Below are 20,855 nucleotides of genomic sequence, written 5' to 3' on the forward strand. Positions count from 1 at the left end.
AGATGGGAGCCTTTGAAGGGAACAGAGAAGTGACATGATCTGACTTCAGCTTTAAGAGCATCAGCTCAGAGCACCATGGTGTCTTTGTCTCCCCTCCCCCCACCATGCTCACAGGCCCCCAAGAAGGAGCTGCAGAATGGCGTCATACGGGGCTACCAGATTGGCTACAGGGAGAACAGCCCTGGGAGCAACGGGCAGTACAGCATCGTGGAGATGAAGGCCACTGGGGACAGCGAGGTCTACACCCTGGACAACCTCAAGAAGTTCGCTCAATATGGGGTGGTGGTCCAGGCCTTCAATCGGGCTGGCACAGGACCTTCATCCAGTGAGATCAATGCCACCACCCTGGAGGACGGTGAGGGCAGCCACACAGGGTAGGGGTGTGGGGCCAGGGCTGCCAGGGAGGGCTCAGGGCACTTCTACTGCTCCTTTCTACTGCATCACTGTGCTGTGAGGCACATGGGCTCCCTGGGTCCCTCCACCTCCTCTTGCCCATTGGCTCTTCAAGATGCTGGTCCCCGGAGCACCCCGGGCCTCTCAGTCCACTGGCTGACACTCTATCCATTGCTTGCTGATGCTCCGCCCATCCGAGCACCTGCATGTCACCCATCTGACTCTCCATCCATGTTGCTCCCTCATTCTGGCTCTCACTCACCTCTCTCCCCAGGCCCTTCCTCTACACCCTTGTCCTGTTTCTCCTCCCTTACAACCTGGAGATTGGAAAAGGGGCAGAAGCCACGTTATCTCTGTACTTCTGGGCTGGAGCCTGTCCACTACCTGTTTGAGGGGCCTGAGATGAGACCGGGGGCTAAGAAATTCTGAGATCCATGTGGCAGAGGATTTAGAGCCCACTGTTCGAAATCTAGTTTTTTGAAGACTGGAGAGGACCCCACACTCTGAGGAGCAAATGGCAGGACCCAGTTTTTGGGGGGACAGGGTTAGGACAACGCAAGAATGTGCCTGCTCTCTGAGCATAGAGAAAGGCCAGCTGGTATCTGAGCCTGTGCCAGGTTGAAAGAAGAGACATGGCCCTTGTTGCCTATAGAGCAGAAGAAAGAAGCAAAGCGTTCTCCTAAGCGTCCTTCTTGATGCCCCAACCCCAAACCAGGGTCTGAAATTGAAACCATCACTGCCTCTGACACTTCCTCAGCAGAGGGAGGGGACTAATCATCCCAAGGGCATAAAGCCACCAGAATACCCAGCATTCCACCATTAGAAAGTCATTCCCTGGGTGCTTGCGTGGCTCAGTAGGTTAAGTGTCCAAATCTTGACCTCAGCTCAGGTCATTTTTTTTTTTTTTAAGATTTATTCATGAGAGACAGGGAGAGAGAAAGAGGCAGAGACATAAGCAGGCTCCATGCAGGGAGCCTGATGTGGGACTTGATCCCAGGACTCCGAGACCACACCCTGAGCCAAAGGGATATGCTCAACTGCTGAGCCACCCAGGCGTCCCGACCTCAGCTCAGGTCTTAAGCTCAGGGTCGTGAGTTCCAAGCCCTGCACTGGGGAAGCAGTGTTTAGGTTAAGCAATGCCTTCTCTCTACTTTATCTTCTCTGAAAATGTAGACACCCTTGGGAGGTGTCTACAGACACATCAGGTCAGAAACACATGAAAGTGCATTAGCTGATACCAGTGGTCCTTAACTTTGGCTATGAATTAGAATTATCTGGGGAGATCTTAAAATATTGATGCCCAGGCTCTATCTCCCAAGATCCTCATTCAGTGGCTCTGGGGCACAAGCTGGGCTTTAGGATGAAGGGGAACTGAAGAACACAAAAAGAGGGAAGGGCACATAGCAAGCAGAGAACCCCAGTTGTCTCACGAGACAACTGTCTCACGAGTCCCCCATCTCCTCATCGCATGGATTCGCACACCGAATCCATCCCCCAACTAGCGCCTCCCCTCTGTGCTGCTGGCCACAGGCCTGGCTGGGTGGGATGCTGGCTCGTTAGCTCTTCACACAGTACTGATCCTAAGTGGTGCTCTAACCCAGTGGTTCTCAAACCTCAGTGTACAGATCTGAATCTCCGGGAGGGCTGTAAACAGATTGCTGGGCCCTCCCCACAGAGCTTCTGCTTGAGCAAGCTGAATCCATTTTGCATTTCAAATAAATTCCCAGGTGCTGCTGGTGCTGCTGGGCTGGGAGCACCTGCCTTTGAGCCTCCCGACAGCTAGGGCATTGCCCATAAAAGGAGCCAAGGTTCAGGGAAGCTAAGTAGCCTGTCCAGAATCACCTATCTAGTAAAGAACAGAGCCTGGATCAAAATCTAGGTCATACCCATACTCTTTCTCCTTCACCCCATCGTCACCCTCTCTCTTGGGAGCAAGGCTGGATGCAGGACCAAGTGACGGGGACCCAGGATGCCCGGGGAAGGCACGGGCAGGGGAACAACTGCCAGGAGACCACAGGGGCGCGCCCCGCCACATGCTGAGCTTCTCTCCACCAGGGCTAGGAAATAGCCAGGCCAGGCTCGCCTTTGGCTTCCAGCGGGGCATCACCTCCCCTGCTCCGGGGTGGGGTGCCTAGAATTTCCAACAGGGAGAGATCAGCTTGGACTATAGAGTCATTTTCAAAACAAAAGAGGAGAGAGGGAAGAAGTTTCCAGCAGCATTTGCTCAGCAGTTTTTCATACTTAATTAAGGCCCTCGTTAGCCTGTCAGATCCTGATCGTTTCCTGGCAATATTAGCACTCCTCCTGGGGTATTCAAGGGCCCCTGCTTTAGCAATAGTGTCTTTTCCATAATTATATTACCTTCATTTTGTTCGAACGGGCGATCTGTATTAGTTTATTACACTGGGTCCCTAATTACATGGTGCTTATATTTTTACACCTAAGTAATATGAAACAATAATCATTCTCAAAGAGGATCGTTAGGATGATGTATTATCATTTAAATGCTCATAAAAATTAGAGTTGCCTCTTGTGGGGCAATGGGATCTAATTACCTTCCATCCAGCCTGTGCCTCCTATCTCCCTCTCCGAGCAAGGCAGACGTGGCCTTTCCCTTTGGCCCCAGCTCCTAGGAAGCCAGCAGGAAGTGCCACCAAAGTTCTCCCCAGGCAAGGTGGCTCCTGGAGCCCAGCGCCCCTGGCGTCTGCCATCTCAGAAAGACTGACCCGTCCTGGGGTCAACCCTGGGGTGCAGGACTTAGGTTCCCAGTAGCTCTCCAGTGAGGAGGGTTAGAGGCAGGACACACCACCTAAGTTGGTTTCAAAAAGTGTTTTCTCATCAGCCGAGGCATTTTGATGTGTTCATGTGCAGGGACAAGGGACAAAAGTGTAATGGTCCCAGAAGCCCTAAAGGTGTCTATGGAACCCCTTCTCCCCTTCACCAGGGTGAAGGGACCACTTCCTTCTTTTCCTTCCCATCAGCTTGGCATCAGGATGCAAGGGGTCCGAGAGCCAGGCTGGGCTCAGACCGCCTGGTCAGATGCCACAACAGGGCCAACAGCCATCAGATAAGACCAGGGCTGGGCTGGAGATCTTCCAGGCTCTGTAACAGCAGAGGTGGACTCCCTGGGTGGGGTGCCCACTGGTGGATCCCCATGGGCTCATGCCGGGAGCTCATCACCCTGTGCCCTCTACATATGCTCAGAACCAGGAAACTGCCACCTGGAGAGCAAGGAACTGAACCTATAAAGACCTCTATTTACCCAAATCCAGGAGAGGAGACTTGCTTCACTTCCCAGCGATGCAGCCCAGACTCTCCTCACTGTCAGGAGCTCCTTCCCAGCTCCCTCTGGCTAGGACATGGATGTGGGGCTGTACCCTCTGACCAGTACCCTTCTCCCCCGGCTCCCTGCAGTGCCCAGCCAGCCCCCTGAGAACGTCCGAGCCCTGTCCATCACCTCCGATGTGGCGGTCATCTCCTGGTCGGAGCCCCCACGCAGCACTCTCAACGGCGTCCTCAAAGGCTATCGGGTCATCTTCTGGTCTCTCTACGTGGACGGGGGTGAGTCTGCTGGGAGCAATGGCCGGGTCTCGGGGTGAGAGGTGCAAGCCCAGTGGGGGTCCGTATCTACACTCAGAGCTGAGCATCTTCCCCTGGGAAGCCAGGTGGAGGGGCAGCCCTCCGCAGGTACGCACGCTCTCCAGCCAGAGCCAGGGCTCCTCTGCGCTGGGGGTGGGATGCCAGTGGCTCCTGGAGGCCAGTGTGCGTGGGGATGACTGGGGATGTGATGGGGCCTATGTGCTTTTCTACATAATGTGTTGATCTTAGGCAGGGCCCCAGCAGGGAACAGCTGGGACACTCAAACGGGGCAATCGAAGAGTTTCATGGGGGTACTGCTTTCTGAAGGGTGTGCAGAGAATTTGGGGCACCAAGGCCTAGTCATCACCACCTAGCCAGAAGGGGCAAGAGGAGGAAGCAGGGTTACCAGAACCTGGGAGGGGGGCGCCGCTGGGCCAGGCAGCCAGGCAAGCAGTCCGTGCAGATGAGCTGCCTGAGACCTGGAGAAGGAGAAGGGTGGAGAGCAGGAAGTGGACCTGGGGTAGGATGAAACCCAAGACAGCAGCCCAACCCTGGGGGTGCCCTCCTTGCCCTGGGATACACCAGTCCAAACAGTCTTGTGTAGCCCCACAAACACACCACGCCCCTGCCCGCAGGGGCACACGGGAACCTTGCCGTGACCCGGGAGGTCTGCAGTTGTACAAGTCAGAGGCCCAGCATCCCAAACCATGGGTGTGTTCTATTGGGGGGGTCACAAAGGGCCACAGGGAGGTTAGCTTCCTGCATCTTGAGCCTTCCACCACTGGCAGACGCACTGCCCATGGGAAGTGTCTTCCCTGCCACCACCTCCACTGCTCCTCTGAGAGCTCAGAGGCCTGGAGCTCAGGGGCCAGATCTCAGGAGGTGTCCCAAGTTCACATATTTGTTCTGCACCAGATAAGGGGTGGTCCCTCGTTTTCCAGAGCTTGCTTCCTCTTTTCCTAAGCCCACGGTATTCCTAGCTCAGCCCCTTCAGGTAAGGAAAGCATGGCCTCTCTAAACTCCAAAGGCACCTGACTTGTTGGCCATGCTGTCCTCCTTTTGTGCCTGTCTCTGGCTCCCATCCTGGACAGGACTACCCCAGTTTCTGATTTCTTAAAAAGGCAGGTCCTGCTGCTCCGGCTTCTGAGGCTTCCCTGAACTGATCCGGAGTTGCCTCTGGCTGGGCATGGTGCTCTCACTCCCTGACTCCGGCAGACTGCTGCCCTCCGCTGGCCCGGCCCTCTGCCCGCCCCAGGTCCCCAGGAAGGCTCTGGGGTGGGTTTGCAGGCTTCCACAAAGCCTGTCCTCAGCCACTGTGTGGGCCTGACTTTCTGAAAGCCCAGTGGTCCCCGTGGACGGCTGTCAGCTCAGGAGCCTGTCTCTCTTCCTCCTTCTAAGACCCTGGCCTTCCCTGGGGGCCCTCTCCCTAAGCTCTTCTTCAGCCTACACTAAGTTCCTTGGCAAAGCCAGATGACAGGTCCTCGCTGAACTGGAGGGAGGCCTGGCCCTTCCTGGCCAAGGCTGTCCCCTCTACCAGCCTTTCCCAGATTCTCCGTGCGGGTTCTTCCTGTGGAGGGTGTCCTCAGTGGTGATGAGAAGGGAAGGGGACTTAGCTCCTTACACTGCTGAGAGTTCAGGATGTTGGCCCAAGAACAAGCAGACACAGAGAAGGCAGCCTCAGCTCATCCCCAGTCATCGCACGGTAACACACTGCCTGGTGACACACTGCCTAGTGATCTGAGAGCCCAAGGGGGCCCTGGGGCAGCAAGGAAGAAGGGCTGTGATGGTCCCACCCGCTCCAGGCTCCCCTCTAGGCCCCAGGCACACTGGGATCCCCCACATGGAGAGGGAGTTGGGTGGAAGAGGGGGAAAGGTGCTTGGAGAGATGGAAGTTTTCCAAAGGGAGAGTATTAAGTTGAATTTGGTACAAGGTCCCTGGGGCTGAGCCCTGGCGAATGCCCTCACCCTGGTTGGGCCACCTGGGGTGAGATGTGGCCTGGGAGCGTGCCCCAGATCCGCCCCCGTGCACCTGGGGGTCAGGTCCCCTAGTCTCCACTACCATGGAGTGAGATCTGAGCCCAGCGGAGCCCAGGCTGGCGGAGGGGCCACGCAGGGGGACCAGGCACGGCCACCCGGCCACACTCAGAGGCAGCTTGTCTCTGGCAGAGTGGGGCGAGATGCAGAACATCACCACGACGCGAGAGCGGGTGGAGCTGCGAGGTATGGAGAAGTTCACCAACTACAGCGTGCAGGTGCTGGCCTACACCCAAGCCGGGGACGGCGTGCGCAGCAGCGTGCTCTACATCCAGACCAAGGAGGACGGTGAGTCCTCTCCGCGGTACCCAGCCCGGCCTCCGCTCGCCCGCCAGGCTCCCCCCAGGGCCTGTTGCTGAGCATTGCCCAAGGAGAAGGGTGAGAGCAGGGCACTGTCCTGTGTCCTGTCCCTTTGGGTCACTGTAGGGTGGCTCTGAGCACTCGGGGGCCCTGCTTGGGGAGACCACAGCCTCGTAGGTGGTGGAGAGATGCTTTGGGACTCCTGCATAAACATATAAGCAAGCGGAACCCATGCCCTCGGCTCTCCCCGCAGCACTAGGTCCCACCCCCACCCAAGAGCATCCTTTTTGTGGCATCTGCTCCCCTGCAAGTTTCTGCCTGCTGTCCTCTGGATACAGATGGTTGGGATTGGCAAGGAGCATCACGCCACACATCTCAGGTTGGGGACTTGGCAGTCATCCTGCAGAGGCCCCAGAGAGCACCAGGCCCTGGACTCTGGTGTGCTGGGGAGGCTCTCAGGGAGAGAATGGGCTCTGCCTCCATTTGGAGCTCTGATCTCAAAGCCGTTCCCCATGGGGCAGAATGAGAGGAAAAGCAGAGATAAGGAGGCAAACATCCAGGGTGGAGTGACAAGTAAGGAGATGGGGCAAGTTGGGAGCTGAGTCAACCCAGCAGAGAAGAGGCCGTGAGAAGAGCCGGACTCCCACCCAGGGCCCAGAGCTGCACACCGCCAGGGGGCCTCGTTCATATGAACCGCCTACCACGTCCAGGAGGTGTGTGACCACACACAGCTCTGGGCTCCTGCTTCCAGCCTCCACTTTCTGCCTCACCCCATCCCAACACCATCACTTAGCTGATTCTTAAACCTTCTGAGGCAGGTGCCCTATTTTTAAGAGTCAGTGCATGTAAAGAGTGGCTGGCACCAGTGGGCAGTAGCAGCAGCCACACCACTGGCATCGCGGCTTCTTCCCCTCACTGTCTCAGTTTTCTCAAAGTTCCCACTGTCTGGGTCCCTCCTGTGCAATTTGGCAGAAGGTGCTGGAGGATTCGAGTCGCCAAAAGGAGGGTCTCAGGCTGGGAGTAATGCTAGCGAGTTTCCCCAAACAGCCCAGCATCCGGGAACAGACCGGTTTAACCCAGCTCCCCCTCCCTAAGCTGGGCCCTTCCCCTAGATCAGCCCCCACCCCGCCTTAAGCTCTGAGCAATTAAATATTTACCAACCTGCCTGCCCTACTTTTCCTGCCATTAATCCCCCCATCAAGATTTCCTGGGACAGCTCCGGGCAGAGCCACCTGCTCGGGTGTGCAAAGCGAACGGGGACCATGCTCAGAGCCTGGCTCCTTCCAGAGCTTCTGAACCACACACATATCTTCCTAGCCTCTAGATGGGAACCACAGGAGCCCCTCCCCTTCTTTCCTCCTATTCTGATGCAAGATCTGAGCCATAAGCACCTCCATGTGCTCGACAAAGGTGGGGCCCCACGAGGGAACCTGAAGGTGCAAGAGCACCATCCCTCCCCACAAGGAGCTTTCAACCGTTCACTTTAGAGCTGACTCTGGAGCCATCCACAGAGATGCGCGCAGGCAGGGAACGGGGCCCCATGGGGCAGCTCTGCAGAGTGGAGGGGCGCTGATGGGCACAGCAGAAGGGCATGTCCTAGCTCTGCCCACTATTGGCAAGTCACTTAACCTTTCTGAACCTATTTCCTCATGATAAAATGGGGACTTTGATGCCTCATCAAGTTGTTATAAGAAGCAAGTTAACTATAAAATCTTTTCCAAAACATGCAGTGGTAGCAAACAGCAGGGGCCTACTAGCTACCAAGGTGGTGGCAATGAAATGACTGCTTCGGATGGTCCCAGGCACCCCTTAGGGACTCAGTGCCCCCCAAAGGGAGACCCAGGCCAGAAGGAAGCCACTGTCAGATGAGGTCTCATCCAGAACAGTCACATTTGACATGGGTCTCATGTGTGGTCATAAGCATGAACGAGCCTTCCCAGTAGCCCTATGAGGTACATATTATGTCCATTTTAGAGGTGAAAAGAGGAGGCCAAGTGAGTTAAAGCAACTCATGAAGGTCACACAGCTTGTAGGAGGCAAATCAAGGCCTTCTCGCCTCCCTATCTTCTATACTTTCCATCACACCCCTGTAGCAGACAGGAAGCTTTTGGCTGTAATGCAACTAAAAAAAAATATTTAACTATTAAGTGTACTTATTATCACACATAACAGGAAGTCCTGAGAAGGGCAGCTCCAGGGTTGCTTAACTCAGTGGGCCCCATCCTTCTGCTCTGCCATCTTCCTCATGTCAGCTATCCCTCCCATGATCTCAAAATGACTGCAGCTTCAGGCATCACACCAGACAGGAGAGAGTTCAGAGTGAGAGACATGGTCTTTCTGTGGGCATGCCTCTCTTGAGAGTGAAAGAAACCTTTCCCAGAAGCCCCCCAACAGATTTATCCTCATTTCCCATTGGCCACACTGGGGCAACATGCCTCTTGCTGCACCAGTCACTGAAAGAGAAATGGAAGCATCATAACAGACAAAAGGTGACAAATCCCCTGTTGTAGGTGATGGGGACAGCTTTCTCTGGGGGATGGAGGGGCATGGGTACCCAAGCAAGAGGGAGGCCCTGTTTGCATGGAACAGGAAGCAACAGTGGCAGATGGGCATGCAGACGACCAGGCGGTGCACCAGAGCTGCCCCCATCCCCACCAGGTTCTCCCATTACAGCTCTTTCTCATCTCACTGGGGAAGCAGACAGGTCCACGCTGTAATTTCAGCTCTTCCATGGGAGCTTGAATGAATAGCTGAAGACACTGTGACTCCCTACCCCTGCCCCCACCCCTGTTCAGGATTTTGCATTTTTCCAAAAGAAAAAATGATCAGGAAATTTAGAGAAAGCCAAAATAAATCAAAAGATAAACTGAAGAGAAATTCAAATAAATTCAAGCTCATTTCTTAAGTCCAAATCCCCCAGTTTTAACTTGGTCTCAGGCTGGCTTGGCTGGACTTGGTTCATGAGCAACAAAGCCTTTTGCCAACACCCCCCTCCCCCAGGAATGCCAAATCAGAGTGAAAGCTGAGTTGAATTTTTAAACCATCTTAAAGATATTTAACTGAGAAAGAGGCTTGACTAGACCTGTGTTTTAGGAAGGTGACTCTCACAGAAGCATAAAGGACAGATGGCAGGAAGGGGCTGCGGGGGATAAGAACCAGTGTCAAAGAGGCCTGTTAGGACCTGTGGGCATCTAGGCAGAGAAGCAGAAGATGTATGCTAGGGTGGCGGCTGTGAGGATGAAGGGAGGAGTGGGTACAACTCACACACAGCCCACTCTCCTTCTTGCTGAGGACACTAGGAAATCTGCATAAAATATTTTTTAAAACACCTGCTTGAAGGCACCAGAGAGCCGGCAGGAGAGTGCAGAATTACTGGGCCAGCATCCAGGGCAGAGTGGAGACCCAGGAGGTGAGCCTGGCATTTGGAACAGCTCTCCCTGTGGGGGATATTTGCTGAATCTGAAGGCAGTGGATGAGAATCTGAACAGCACTAGAAAGACGTGAATTGGAGTCCAGGGCCTGCTGGGGCGGGTGGGTCTATCTGATGAATCCCCCTCACTTTGAGTCAAAAGCACGAGGGCAGCACATTGGATTAAAAGTGCACCAAAAGTAGACAACTCAGTCCTAGAAGTTAGATTAAGGTAACCCCATGTTGCTAGCACCCCAGATTGCAGGTACCTGCCAGAAGCAAATGTGAATTCTCCCTTTAGGAAGATTATATCATCTGAGGCCTCAAATTATTTCTACAAACAATTTTGCAAATGATGTGTCTGGCATACAATAAAAAATAATGAGGAACAACGTGAACAAAAGCCAGCAGGGGAAAAAAAAAAAACACAGAAACAAACCCACAAGGATTCCAAACACAGGTTTTATCAAATATGATTTTTAAATAGTTATTCTTAACAAGATTAAAATGTTAAGGGAATTGGAGACTATTGAATGGAATATCTCAAAATAAAAACTATTAATACCTGAGATTAAGAACTCAGTAGATAGATTTAATGACAAATTAGATACAGCTGAAGAGATAACTAGTGAACTGGAAGATAGATGAGAAGACCCAAAAGAAGCCCAGAAAGAAAGAAAAAAAAAAAAAAACCTGGAAAATAAAAGAGCAAGTAGCAGACATAGAACTGTGATTTTCAGACTTGACTGTGCATAAAAATCACTTGGGGGTCATGTTAAAATTCAGATTCTGATCTGGTAGGTGTAGGGTGGAATCTGAGATTTTGCATTTCTAACATGCTCCCAGGTGACGCTGCTGCTGACCAATGGACCACATTCTGAATATCAAGAACATAGAGGATGTGAGAAGAAGTCTCAAAGAAGAGGAGAAAAAGAATGGCAGAGGATAAAATGCCTGAAAACTTTTCAAAACTGATGAAAGACATCAATCCCCAAAGCAAGAAGCTCTACAGACTCCACAGGCAATAACTTAAGGAAGTCCATACCTAGGCTCCTCATAATAAAGCTGCTAAACAGGAAACACAAAGAGAAAATTCTTAAAAGCAACTAGAGGGGAAAAGACTAGTTACTTTCATGGGACCAACAGTTAAATCAGCAAATTTGTCAGAAGCAATGGGAAAAAAAAAAAAAAGAAAGCCAGAAAACAATGCAGTTGGTGTAAAGTATGTGAAGAAACTAGTTATCAACCTACAATTTTATACCAAGCCAAAATATTCTCCAAGATTAAAATGAATAAAGATATTTTCAGACAAACAAGAACTGAGAAAGTTTATCACCAACACATCTGCTCTAGAGAAATATCAAAGGGTATTCTTTAGCTAGAAGGAAAATGATCCCAGGTAGGAGCTCGGTGATGCAAGAAGGAAAGAGCAATTAAATGGTGAATATATGGGTAAATCTCCATTAATATTGATTGCATAAAACAATGATGATGGTGATATTATCTTGGGGGAGGATCTAAAATATTCACATGATTAAAATATACAACAATGGCATATAAGTTGGGAGAGGGTAAATGGAAGTTCTAAATCCCTTGCATTGTCTGAGAAAAAAAATACCAATTAATTGATGTTAGACTTTGGTAAGCTAAAGATTCACATTGAATAACCCCCAAAAGTAGTGAAAGGCTGTCTAATAACCAACTAATAGAGAGGGGAAAATAAGGTTTTTTTAAATACTCAATCCAAAAACACAAAAAAGAAATAAAAAGGAAAACAGAATAGGTGGGACAACCAGAAAGTATTTAGTAACATGAGGTATTTAAACCCGAGTTTAAATATTTAAGTAATTGCATTAATGATAAATTGACTAAATTATTCAATTAAAAGATAAAGACTGTCGGACTAGCTAGCAGTGAAACAAAACCCAAACGTGTGCTATTTATAGGAAACACCTAAAACACAAAGGTACAGAAAGGTTCAGTGTGAAAGGATACATAGAAGGTATACCACATAAATCTGAGAGGAAACTGGACCATCATAGGGACGCAGTACACTCTAAGGCAGACAATATCATCAGAGATACAGAAGGACACTGTTACAATAGAAGACCCAACTTAGTAGTCAAATAAAACAGTTCCAAACTTGGTGTGGACCTAATAACATAATCTCAGGACTACAAAAATAGACAAATCCACAATCATGGGAGAGATTTCAACATACCTCTCTCAAGAACTGCTGAGAAAGAAAGTATGCAAACACAGAAGAGATCTGAATGCGACAGTTAGTGCACCTGCCCCAGGGCCCCATCCCCAACCCCACCATGGCCCCCTGCACTCCACAGCTACAGAGACACTAGCAGGGGCAGATGACAGGGCTATGGCTGTGGGGGGAGGGCTCAGGCCCCTGGATGGATAGTGATGATGGATCATTATTTTATGTGACTAGAACTGTTGACCACTTACTAGATTTTTAACAAAAAAAAAAATTGTAGTAGGTGCTAGAAGCTCAGAGTTGAGACAACGAACGCAAAAAAAATTTATAATCATCACCATTTATTGAGTGTCTTCTATATGTCAGGCGTGTGCCAGGTGCTTTTATTTTAATTAGGGCTAACCATCACTATATGTTTTTACATCATATAGATGGGGAAATGGAGGCTCAGGAGGTAAATGAGTTGAGGAGGTTGCCATCACCATCCTCAGAGGAACATAAAGCTCCCAGGAGGGAAGACAAATACACAGCAATGCAAGGGAGAGACAAAGGGGGGGCTGAAAATAGAAGTTTCCAGGCTCCCAAGCAGCACCCAGGGGACCCAGTGGGACCAGGCAGGCGCAGAGGTGGGAGCAGTAGGACAGAATCCACAGGAACTGGGATCCCCTTAGGATGAATTTCCCAGCCAATTCTCAAGTAGACTTTCCCTCCTGAGAACAGAAAGGGCTTAGCCAGCAGTCCAGGGCCGGTGCCCTGGGCACAAGACAGGAAACCCAGTCACTCACTGGCTGACCACCAGCCCCTGACCCTCCAGAGGAGGCTCACTCTGTCTCTGGAGCCCCCGGCCTCGAGGAGCTCATAGGCCAAAGGGCAAAGTGACCAGTATATTTGTTTGGCCAACATCCATACAAACAAGTCAAGCATTGAGGCAGGAAGCAAGTTAAGGTTGTAGGAATCAAGGTGATTTCCCCATGGGTTCCGATTCTCTTTGAGTATCCTGAGTCCTTGGTTCTGGCCAAATAGTTTTAAAGCTGGTCATTCCCACTGCCTCCATCTCAGAGACTTTGTTACAAGTCCAAAATGATCACCTTCCTCCTCACCTGCTGGAACTTCCCCCTTTAAAGCACAGCTCAAGCATACCTCCCCCAGGAAGCTCTCCCAGATTTGCTCTGCCTCACCTCACCCTGTCATTCTTTCCCAAAGGCTGAGCTCCTTCCTCTTTTTTTTTTTCCTTCCTCTTTTGTTTTAAAATTTTTAGAAAGATTTTATTTATTTATTTATGAGAGACACAGAGAGAGAGAGAAAGGCAGAGACACAGGCAGAGGGAGAAGCAGGCTCCATTCAGGGAGCCCGATGTGGGACTCAATCACCGGACTCCAGGATCACCCCCTGAGCCAAAGACAGGCACTGAACCACTGAGCCACCCAGGCATCCCTGAGCTCCCTTCTCTGAACTGACCTGGCCTTCTCTCTACTCAGTTCCAGGTCCTCCTGCCGGCATTAAAGCCGTCCCTTCGTCCGCCAGCAGCGTGGTCGTGTCTTGGCTCCCCCCAACCAAGCCCAATGGGGTGATCCGCAAGTACACCATCTTCTGCTCCAGCCCGGGGTCTGGCCAGCCGGTAAGTAGGCCCAGAGTTGAATGAGGAGGGAGATAGGAGAAAGGGAAAAGTTCTCACGGGCTTCCAGGCCAAACCAGGGGGTACTTATATCTGTGTTTCTACCTGAATTCATGGATCAGAACGGGGTTGGCCACCCAAGAGTAGCTGAAGCCTTACTGGTGTCCATTTTGGGTCAGTCCTCTGTTCTAGAGGCTGCAAGGTTGTCATAAGCTCTGGAGGCTTCATTGAGTCAGGGGTCACAACCAAGCAGACATGAGAGGAAACCAAGGCCTCCGCTCCTCAGGTCTGGGTGGCCGAGGAAGCTCTGGAGCAGGCCCCAGGGGCCGAGCTGCTCAGAGGGGCCCCACGGAGCATGAAGAGACCATGAGGGTGGGTGCAGTCTGTGCACCCATGTGCATCCTTCCCTCTGCATTCCCTAATGATCCCCGGCCACTCAGCCACCGAGTTCTGCTGGGTGACTACTCTGGAGCACACCTGTTCTAGTCTCGCGAGCAGGTGAACCTGTCCTCAGGGTGGTGTCCAGTCTAGGGGGAGGCGGACGGGCCCAGAGTACGATCCGGGCCATGTGCTCAGGACATCTCGGGCGGGGAGCGAGGCGCGGGAGGAGGCCTCTCCCTCCACCGGCAGCTGGTGATGGGACAGCAGCCCACGCATCTGCAGATGAGCTCCCGGCAGCCGGGAACGCTGCCCTGAAATTGCTCCGTAATTGTGCCATCTCCTCCTCTGCTCGGCTTTCCTGTGGTCTTTCTGAATTACCGTCTGAGCCGTAGGTGGCCCGGCTCCACGCCAGGGAGGCCAGAGTTCTATTACCAAAGGGGAAGCCCAGAAATGTCTTTTTCAGTGACTTTTTCAGTGTCCTCCCATCCATCCTCACAGCCCCTATGCAGAAAAGTGCACCTATCGGGAGCGCACGGCTCCACGAACTTTCACGGCACACTGGGCAGGCAGGCCCAGAGCAGGGAACGTGACATTACAACACCCCAGAGAAAGGACCTCCTCGTGCCCCTTCTGGTCACCACCCTCCCCCTGCCCCGGTGACAACCACCATGACCTCAGATTAGTGTTGCCTCTTTTTGTGTGTTATGTAAGTGAAGTTGTGCCATTTATCTGGCTTCTTTCACTCAATGTTATGTTGAATTTGTGAATTTGATCCATACTGTTGTGTGTGGTTGTAGGTCGTCCACTGTCACTCCCGCGTAGGCTTCCGCTGTGCACGTATATAGAATTGTTTTACCCAGTTCGTTACCCATTGACAGGCATTTGGGTAGTTTTCAGTTTAGAGCTGTTACATACGGCGCTGCTGTGCGCATCTTCACATGTGTCTCCCAGTGCACGTAGACGTGCGTGCCTGTTGAGTGTGTACCCACCCAGGAGAGGAGCTGCTGAGCCGTGGGGTCTGCACATGTCCAGTTGAGAACGCGCTGCCGTTGTTGGGTGGTTGTGCCAGTTTTCCAGTCAGCGTTTTAGCCATGCTGTCTGTCCCTGTCCCCTGACCCCATGCACACACATGCGCACACACACACACACACACACACACACACACAGACATTCTAAGCTCGTCACCATTCTGGACGCCCGCTGTGCCTCTTCACAGCTCACACCCCTGCCCCTGCTGACCCTGCCGTGGCATGCTCTTCATCCTCTGTCATACACTGACTGCATCAGATAGCAACTAGCTGTTCACGTCGCTGTCTCCCACACTGGTCCGTGGCACCCGTGAGGACAGGGTTAGCATCTTTTCATCTCTGGGTCCCCAGCTACCGAGCACTGTGCCTGCAACATCATTGTCACTAAATACATGTTTTGATGAATGAATTACCAGCAGCCTGACAAATGTAAAGCCTTAGACATTGGGCAGGTTTCCCTTCATGAACTGTTGGGAGAGGGGACTCATTCCAAGAGTGGCTTCAGGGCAGTCAGCTCGCCCTCCGACAACAAAGCCTCCTCATTAACTCAGGCTTCAGGAATCCCCAGTCAACCGGCCGGGGCCTTCTCTCCCAGGACCCAGAACAGAGCTCCCAGGGTCCCCCGCGTTTCTCTTCATATCCTCTCTCCTGGGGAGTGTCCCCAGGGGTCAGTGTCACACAAGAGGCCAGTGTGCTGGTGTGATGAGAACTTCAGCTCAGCCACCTTGTGGGGCAGGGAATGCCTCAGTGAGGGACCCAGGGGCCTGACCACCACATGCGACTGTCTGATGTTATCTCTTTGCACAAATATACTCCAAATTCCAAACACTGCGTTACAATTCACTTCCGAAAGAGCCCTAGAGGATACATGCATGTGTGTGACACTGCAAAGCTGTGGGTATGAGTGTGAGGTCAGAGGCAACGCACATGAGTCTTAACGTGTGCATACATACTAGAGCGTAGGAACACGCATGTGTGCGATCCTCGGAATAAATGGGAACTGCATCTGGCTTCCAGAAGTGACACCCCAGGGGGCAGCCAGAGCTGCATTTAGTTCCATTAGAAATTTTACCCAACATTTTCTTTTTTTTTTAATTACCCAACATTTTAATACATTTGTTGTTTTCCTCTGATTATCAAAATAATTGTAGAAAATTCGGCAAATATACAAAGGAATAGAGGGGAAAGCAAAAATTACTGTACTCATTCCCTAAAGGTAAACATTGGCAATGTTTTGGTATATAGCCTTCCAGTTTTTGATCTGTACACATATTATGGGTTTTTATAATAAAATGAAAATGAAATTTTACATAATGTCATATAATCTGTGTTTTTCAAGTAATGTATGTAGGCACTTTCCCACACCACCAAATACTCTTTTCAAACATGTTCATGAATGCCTGTATATATATAATCCATTTAACCAGTGCCCTCATTCCATATTTAATCTATTTTCCGCATTCAATATTATAAATAATACTTCATTGAACATTCTAAAAGTCTTTATGCACCTGTTTTATTACTTACTTAGGGTAAATTTCCATAGGAATTTCTGGGGCACAAAAAGTATGGATATTCTTAAGATGTGCATATATGCTTGTAAATTACCCCTCAGAAAGTTAGAACCAAGTTATACTTCCACCAGCATTAAAAGTACATTCTTATTTACTGGGATTAGCTGATGCCAATCCAAGGTTTTATACATATTTCATTTTTGCCAGATGGATTTGAAAAAAGCTGTCCTGTTTTAGGTATTTTATTAGTTAAGTTGATTGTTGTTATATGTTTATTGGCTAGGTTTCTTTTTTTTTTCTTTGGGTAATTGTCAATTCATGTCCTTTATCCACTTTTCATTTGGGTGAGTCCTGGTTTTTTGTCTTATTGATTTGTGAGTGCTCTTTACATATAAGGATAATAACTATTTTTAAATCATATTGGTTGCAGGCTTTTTCCCGGTTCACTGCTTGCCTTTTGAAACTATTTTTGGTGTGCCATAGGTTTTGTTTTTATAGAATTCAAACTTACAAATCATTTCCATTTATGATTTTTGCCTTCATTCTTATGATGAGAAAGACAAATATTTTCATAGTTCTCCCTTTTTCTTTCTAACCTTTGATTCACTGGGACTTTATTTGGGAGTATGGTTATGTGTTTTTAAAAATGATTTCAGGAGATTCTTGGGGAGTCCGGGTTAAAAGGAAAACCTCAGGATCTGGATATGATTCTAACACCTTCAGAGGGAAGCCAAACCTTTCCTGCCCTGTGTGGACACAAATGTACACTCAGGTACACACTGACACACAAGTACACTCAACTTTTCTCTACACATGCACGTGCACACCTCAGTCCTCACAGAACAATGAGCCAGGAGAAGAACATGCCCCAGTCTACAAAGGACTCACCCACCCCTTGCCTCATTCGTGGCTCTCTGTAACCACACACGGTAAGCAGAGCTGTGTTGCTTTTAAGTTCACAGGATAGAAAGCTGAGGCCCCGGGAACCTTGAGAAAGAAAGTTATATGACCTATGGGACATACACCTAGTAAGAAGGGCAGGCAGGGTGTGGAAGCCACTTATCTCATACACAGATAGGAACTACACATACACACACCGTCCCCTGGGTGCTGCTGCCTGAAAAGACTTCCCAACTACCAGGGCTCAGGGCGGCTCTTGCACCTGTCACAGCAGGGACTTCCTGGGTCAAGGCCAAATCTCCATGAGGGAGGCAGGAGGAGCAGTTTGCCAGGAGCTCTGTGTGTTTTGAGGGAATGCCCGTGCCTCTTCCCTAACATTTGCCTGCAGGTGGCCTGGGGCCAGAAAGGAGGTTTTTTCCTGTTGTAAGTCATTGGGCCCCTCAGCCCTCCCATGGGATATAGAGAATGCCCCTCTTTAACACCATCTCTGTCTGTAGGTCTGTCCCTCAGCATGTGCATGAATGCATCTACATGTCCATGTGCACGTGAGCGTGTGCGTGTGTGTGTGTGCACGCGCAAGATCCTGTGACTGCAGAGATAACTAATTATTAGCTCCCTCTGGCCTCAGGGCCCCCCATCTGTTCCGGAGGCTCCTCTCCCTCCCTAGACTTCTGCCCTGATTTCAAAGAGGCCCTAGTACTGTCCTCCTTTCCCTTCCCCGCGGCTGACCAAAAAATAAAATAAAATGAAAGTCCGCCCCATCCCGCCTGGACCAGGGAAGGGGCTGACAGGAGGTCTGCAAACTAGCGCTTATCAAAAGCTCCTTCTCAAATTCATTTCAATATCTGAGCCTCTGGTTTCCAAGGCAACATAATCTTTTCATCAAAGCAACTGGTAAAACCACTGGGATCCGATATTGTTTTGTTGGCAACTTGTCAAAACTGTCATTTGGTTAAAAAAAAATTTATAGATTTATATAACCTACAAATACATACGGTGATCTATACCACTAATAATCATTAATAAAGTGTTGCCCAGTGAAGCTTCCAGAGTTGCCTCTCCCACCCCACCCTCCCCCGGACGGTTTGCTCCCGCAGAAGAAGGAAGGAGTGGTAATTAGCCAGCAGAGCCCGCACAGTCTGGGGAGCGTGTCTACAACCCTAATATGGCAAATGCGATAATTTAGCTTCTTCCCAGAGCCTCCCTTTTGTCAGGGTCTTCCTGGGACCCTCCTTCCTCCGTTCCCCCTTCTCCTGACTCCCTCCATCACTCACCCAAAACACTCACATTCCCTAGCCTGGAGCCGCATTTGCCAGCATCTGGATCAGTCAAAGAGGTAAACTGAGGCTGGCCCAGCCACACCCCAGGGCCGACCCATGAGCCCCCAGGGCCAGGCCTGGTACAAACTCTGCTCCTAAAACAGAAAGGGCAAATGAGGCAGCCACCCCATCCCGCCACCCCCCGGACTGGGCCACCCCCTACGCTGAGCCCAGGTCCCCGAGGAAGGCTGGGGTTACAGGCTGGAGGCCCAGAAGCTGGGGTCTTAGCACTTCTTTGCCTCTCTCCCGCAGGCTCCCAGCGAGTACGAGACGAGTCCAGAGCAGCTCTTCTACCGGATTGCGCACCTGAACCGCGGGCAGCAGTACCTGCTGTGGGTGGCCGCTGTCACCTCTGCTGGCCGGGGCAACAGCAGTGAGAAGGTCACCATTGAGCCTGCGGGCAAGGGTGAGCAGCCAGGGCCGGAGGGACAGAAGCGGCCGGAAGCCCCCTTCTAGAATTCTGCTTCTCCCCAAATAGGGGGTCTCTCCTTCCTCTCTCTCTGTGACCTGGCTGTGGGGAGCCGGCTGGCACCTGCCTCCCTCCCGCATCCACCAAGACTGGACCTCTGCTGCCCCCTGACTCCCGGAAAGCCTCACAACAGGCTCCAGGCAGCACAGCTCCCCAGGGGCGGACGGCACGGAGCACCCTGGTCCCCCCATTCCAAACTCCACCCGGGGATTGAAAGAAGGGGCATTAGCCCCCTCCCAGCTCACAGCAGAACGTTTGTCCCAAGGCTCAGCAACTCGGAGGGAGTGCTGGCAGGGTTCACTGCTTGCACGGAGCAGAGAGCCACAGAGGGATCCCCCTCATCTCAAAGCCTGGACCCCTCGCGCAGAGGTGGCGCCGCTGACTGCCGATCCATTCGGGCAACAGACATTTAGGGAGGGCTCCGGGCTAGATGTGTGCAAGGGTGAACACGACTGTGTGTGCTCTTAGGGAGCACCCCACCGAATCCCTGGCCCGGGCATAGGGGTATCACAGGGCATATGCACCCCCCACTTTACAGGGAATGACAGTTCTCAGGCCCCACCCCAATGCCAAAGAGGCAGCCTTGCACAGCTGCTCGTCTGCCCTCTGCACCACCCCCGGGGCCACCCCTGGGGCCAACCACGGGGCATTTAGCCACAACCAGCCGGGAATTTCAGGTCCTCTACCCTGACTCCCAACCTCCACTGGAAGGTCCCCTTCTCAGGCCGGCCTCCTCCCACAGCCACCTGACTGTCTGGCCCTGGGGCCCAAGGACCAGGACTTGGATGGGGCGGTGCCTGCCTCAGCCCTGCCACCTTCCTGGGGTGACAAGCTTCCTTTTCTGGGGACACAAGAGGCATCAACCCTCCCCTGCCCCAGGCTCAGAGTCCACGGGCACCCAATGGAGAGCCTGCAGGGGGCCTCCCCACCCTACCAGCAGGGTTGGTTATTCCATTTTCCAGTTAAGCACTAAGGCAGGGCTGGCACGGCCCCCAAAGAGTCCCGATGACGGCGATGGCGCACCAGCCCTTCTGGCTCCGAGGTGGGCTCCTCCTGGGCACCCGCCCCAGCATTTCTAACATCCCTTATCCCTCCTCCAAGGTGCCACCAGCCCCTTCTCCTGGGCTCATCCTTTCTGGAGCCCAGGGGCCTGGAACCTACGATGCCCCCAGGATAGCTGGCACTGGCCCAGAGACCCAGGAGAGCCTGGCCCCTTCCCTGAGGACATTACATAGGACACATCCCCAGAGTCTGTACTTTCCAGAACACATCTACACGTCTTCCTCTTCTGTCCTTACGGCAGCCCCATGTGGTAGGAGGGGCGAGCCCTGCTGTCACCCTGCTCACACTCACACACATGCACTCACACCTGAGACACCACGAAATCCAGGGAACCAACCCCAGCCACATGATGATACCAGCTCTTGGTTAATGTGCCACCACAGCCCAGAGATCTGTGAGGTAGCTGGCATCACCCTTGCCTGCCTTGCCTTCCACGGTGCCGCTTGTGCATCCTGGTCCCCTGAGTGCGCCCCCGGGGCTCCTGGGGATGCTCCTCTCCCCACCATGCCTGGGTGTTGTTGCTTCCTCTCTGTCCATCTGCATTCCAGCTCCTGGTGACCTCAGTCACCTTGCTGTGGACTCCCACATCAGCGTCTGTGGCCCAGTCATCTCTCTCATGCTCCAGAACACATATGTCCCA

At 51.8% G+C, this 20,855-nt stretch overlaps 1 protein-coding gene across 2 annotated transcripts in view; it reads left to right on the forward strand.

Moving 5' to 3' along the window:
• DSCAML1 (DS cell adhesion molecule like 1) overlaps nucleotides 1-20,855 on the forward strand; it is a 344,746-nt gene that overhangs the window by 312,323 nt on the left and 11,568 nt on the right. For both annotated transcript variants that reach the window (XM_038536014.1, XM_038536015.1), the window contains 5 exons: nucleotides 115-355; nucleotides 3,808-3,954; nucleotides 6,139-6,294; nucleotides 13,406-13,545; nucleotides 18,937-19,090. In XM_038536014.1, coding sequence (XP_038391942.1) covers nucleotides 115-355; nucleotides 3,808-3,954; nucleotides 6,139-6,294; nucleotides 13,406-13,545; nucleotides 18,937-19,090 — 838 coding nt within the window. The remainder of the gene's footprint in view (nucleotides 1-114; nucleotides 356-3,807; nucleotides 3,955-6,138; nucleotides 6,295-13,405; nucleotides 13,546-18,936; nucleotides 19,091-20,855) is intronic.

This window comes from Canis lupus, chromosome 5 (genome assembly GCF_011100685.1).
Source record: "Canis lupus familiaris isolate Mischka breed German Shepherd chromosome 5, alternate assembly UU_Cfam_GSD_1.0, whole genome shotgun sequence".
Classification (NCBI taxonomy): Eukaryota; Metazoa; Chordata; class Mammalia; order Carnivora; family Canidae; genus Canis; species Canis lupus.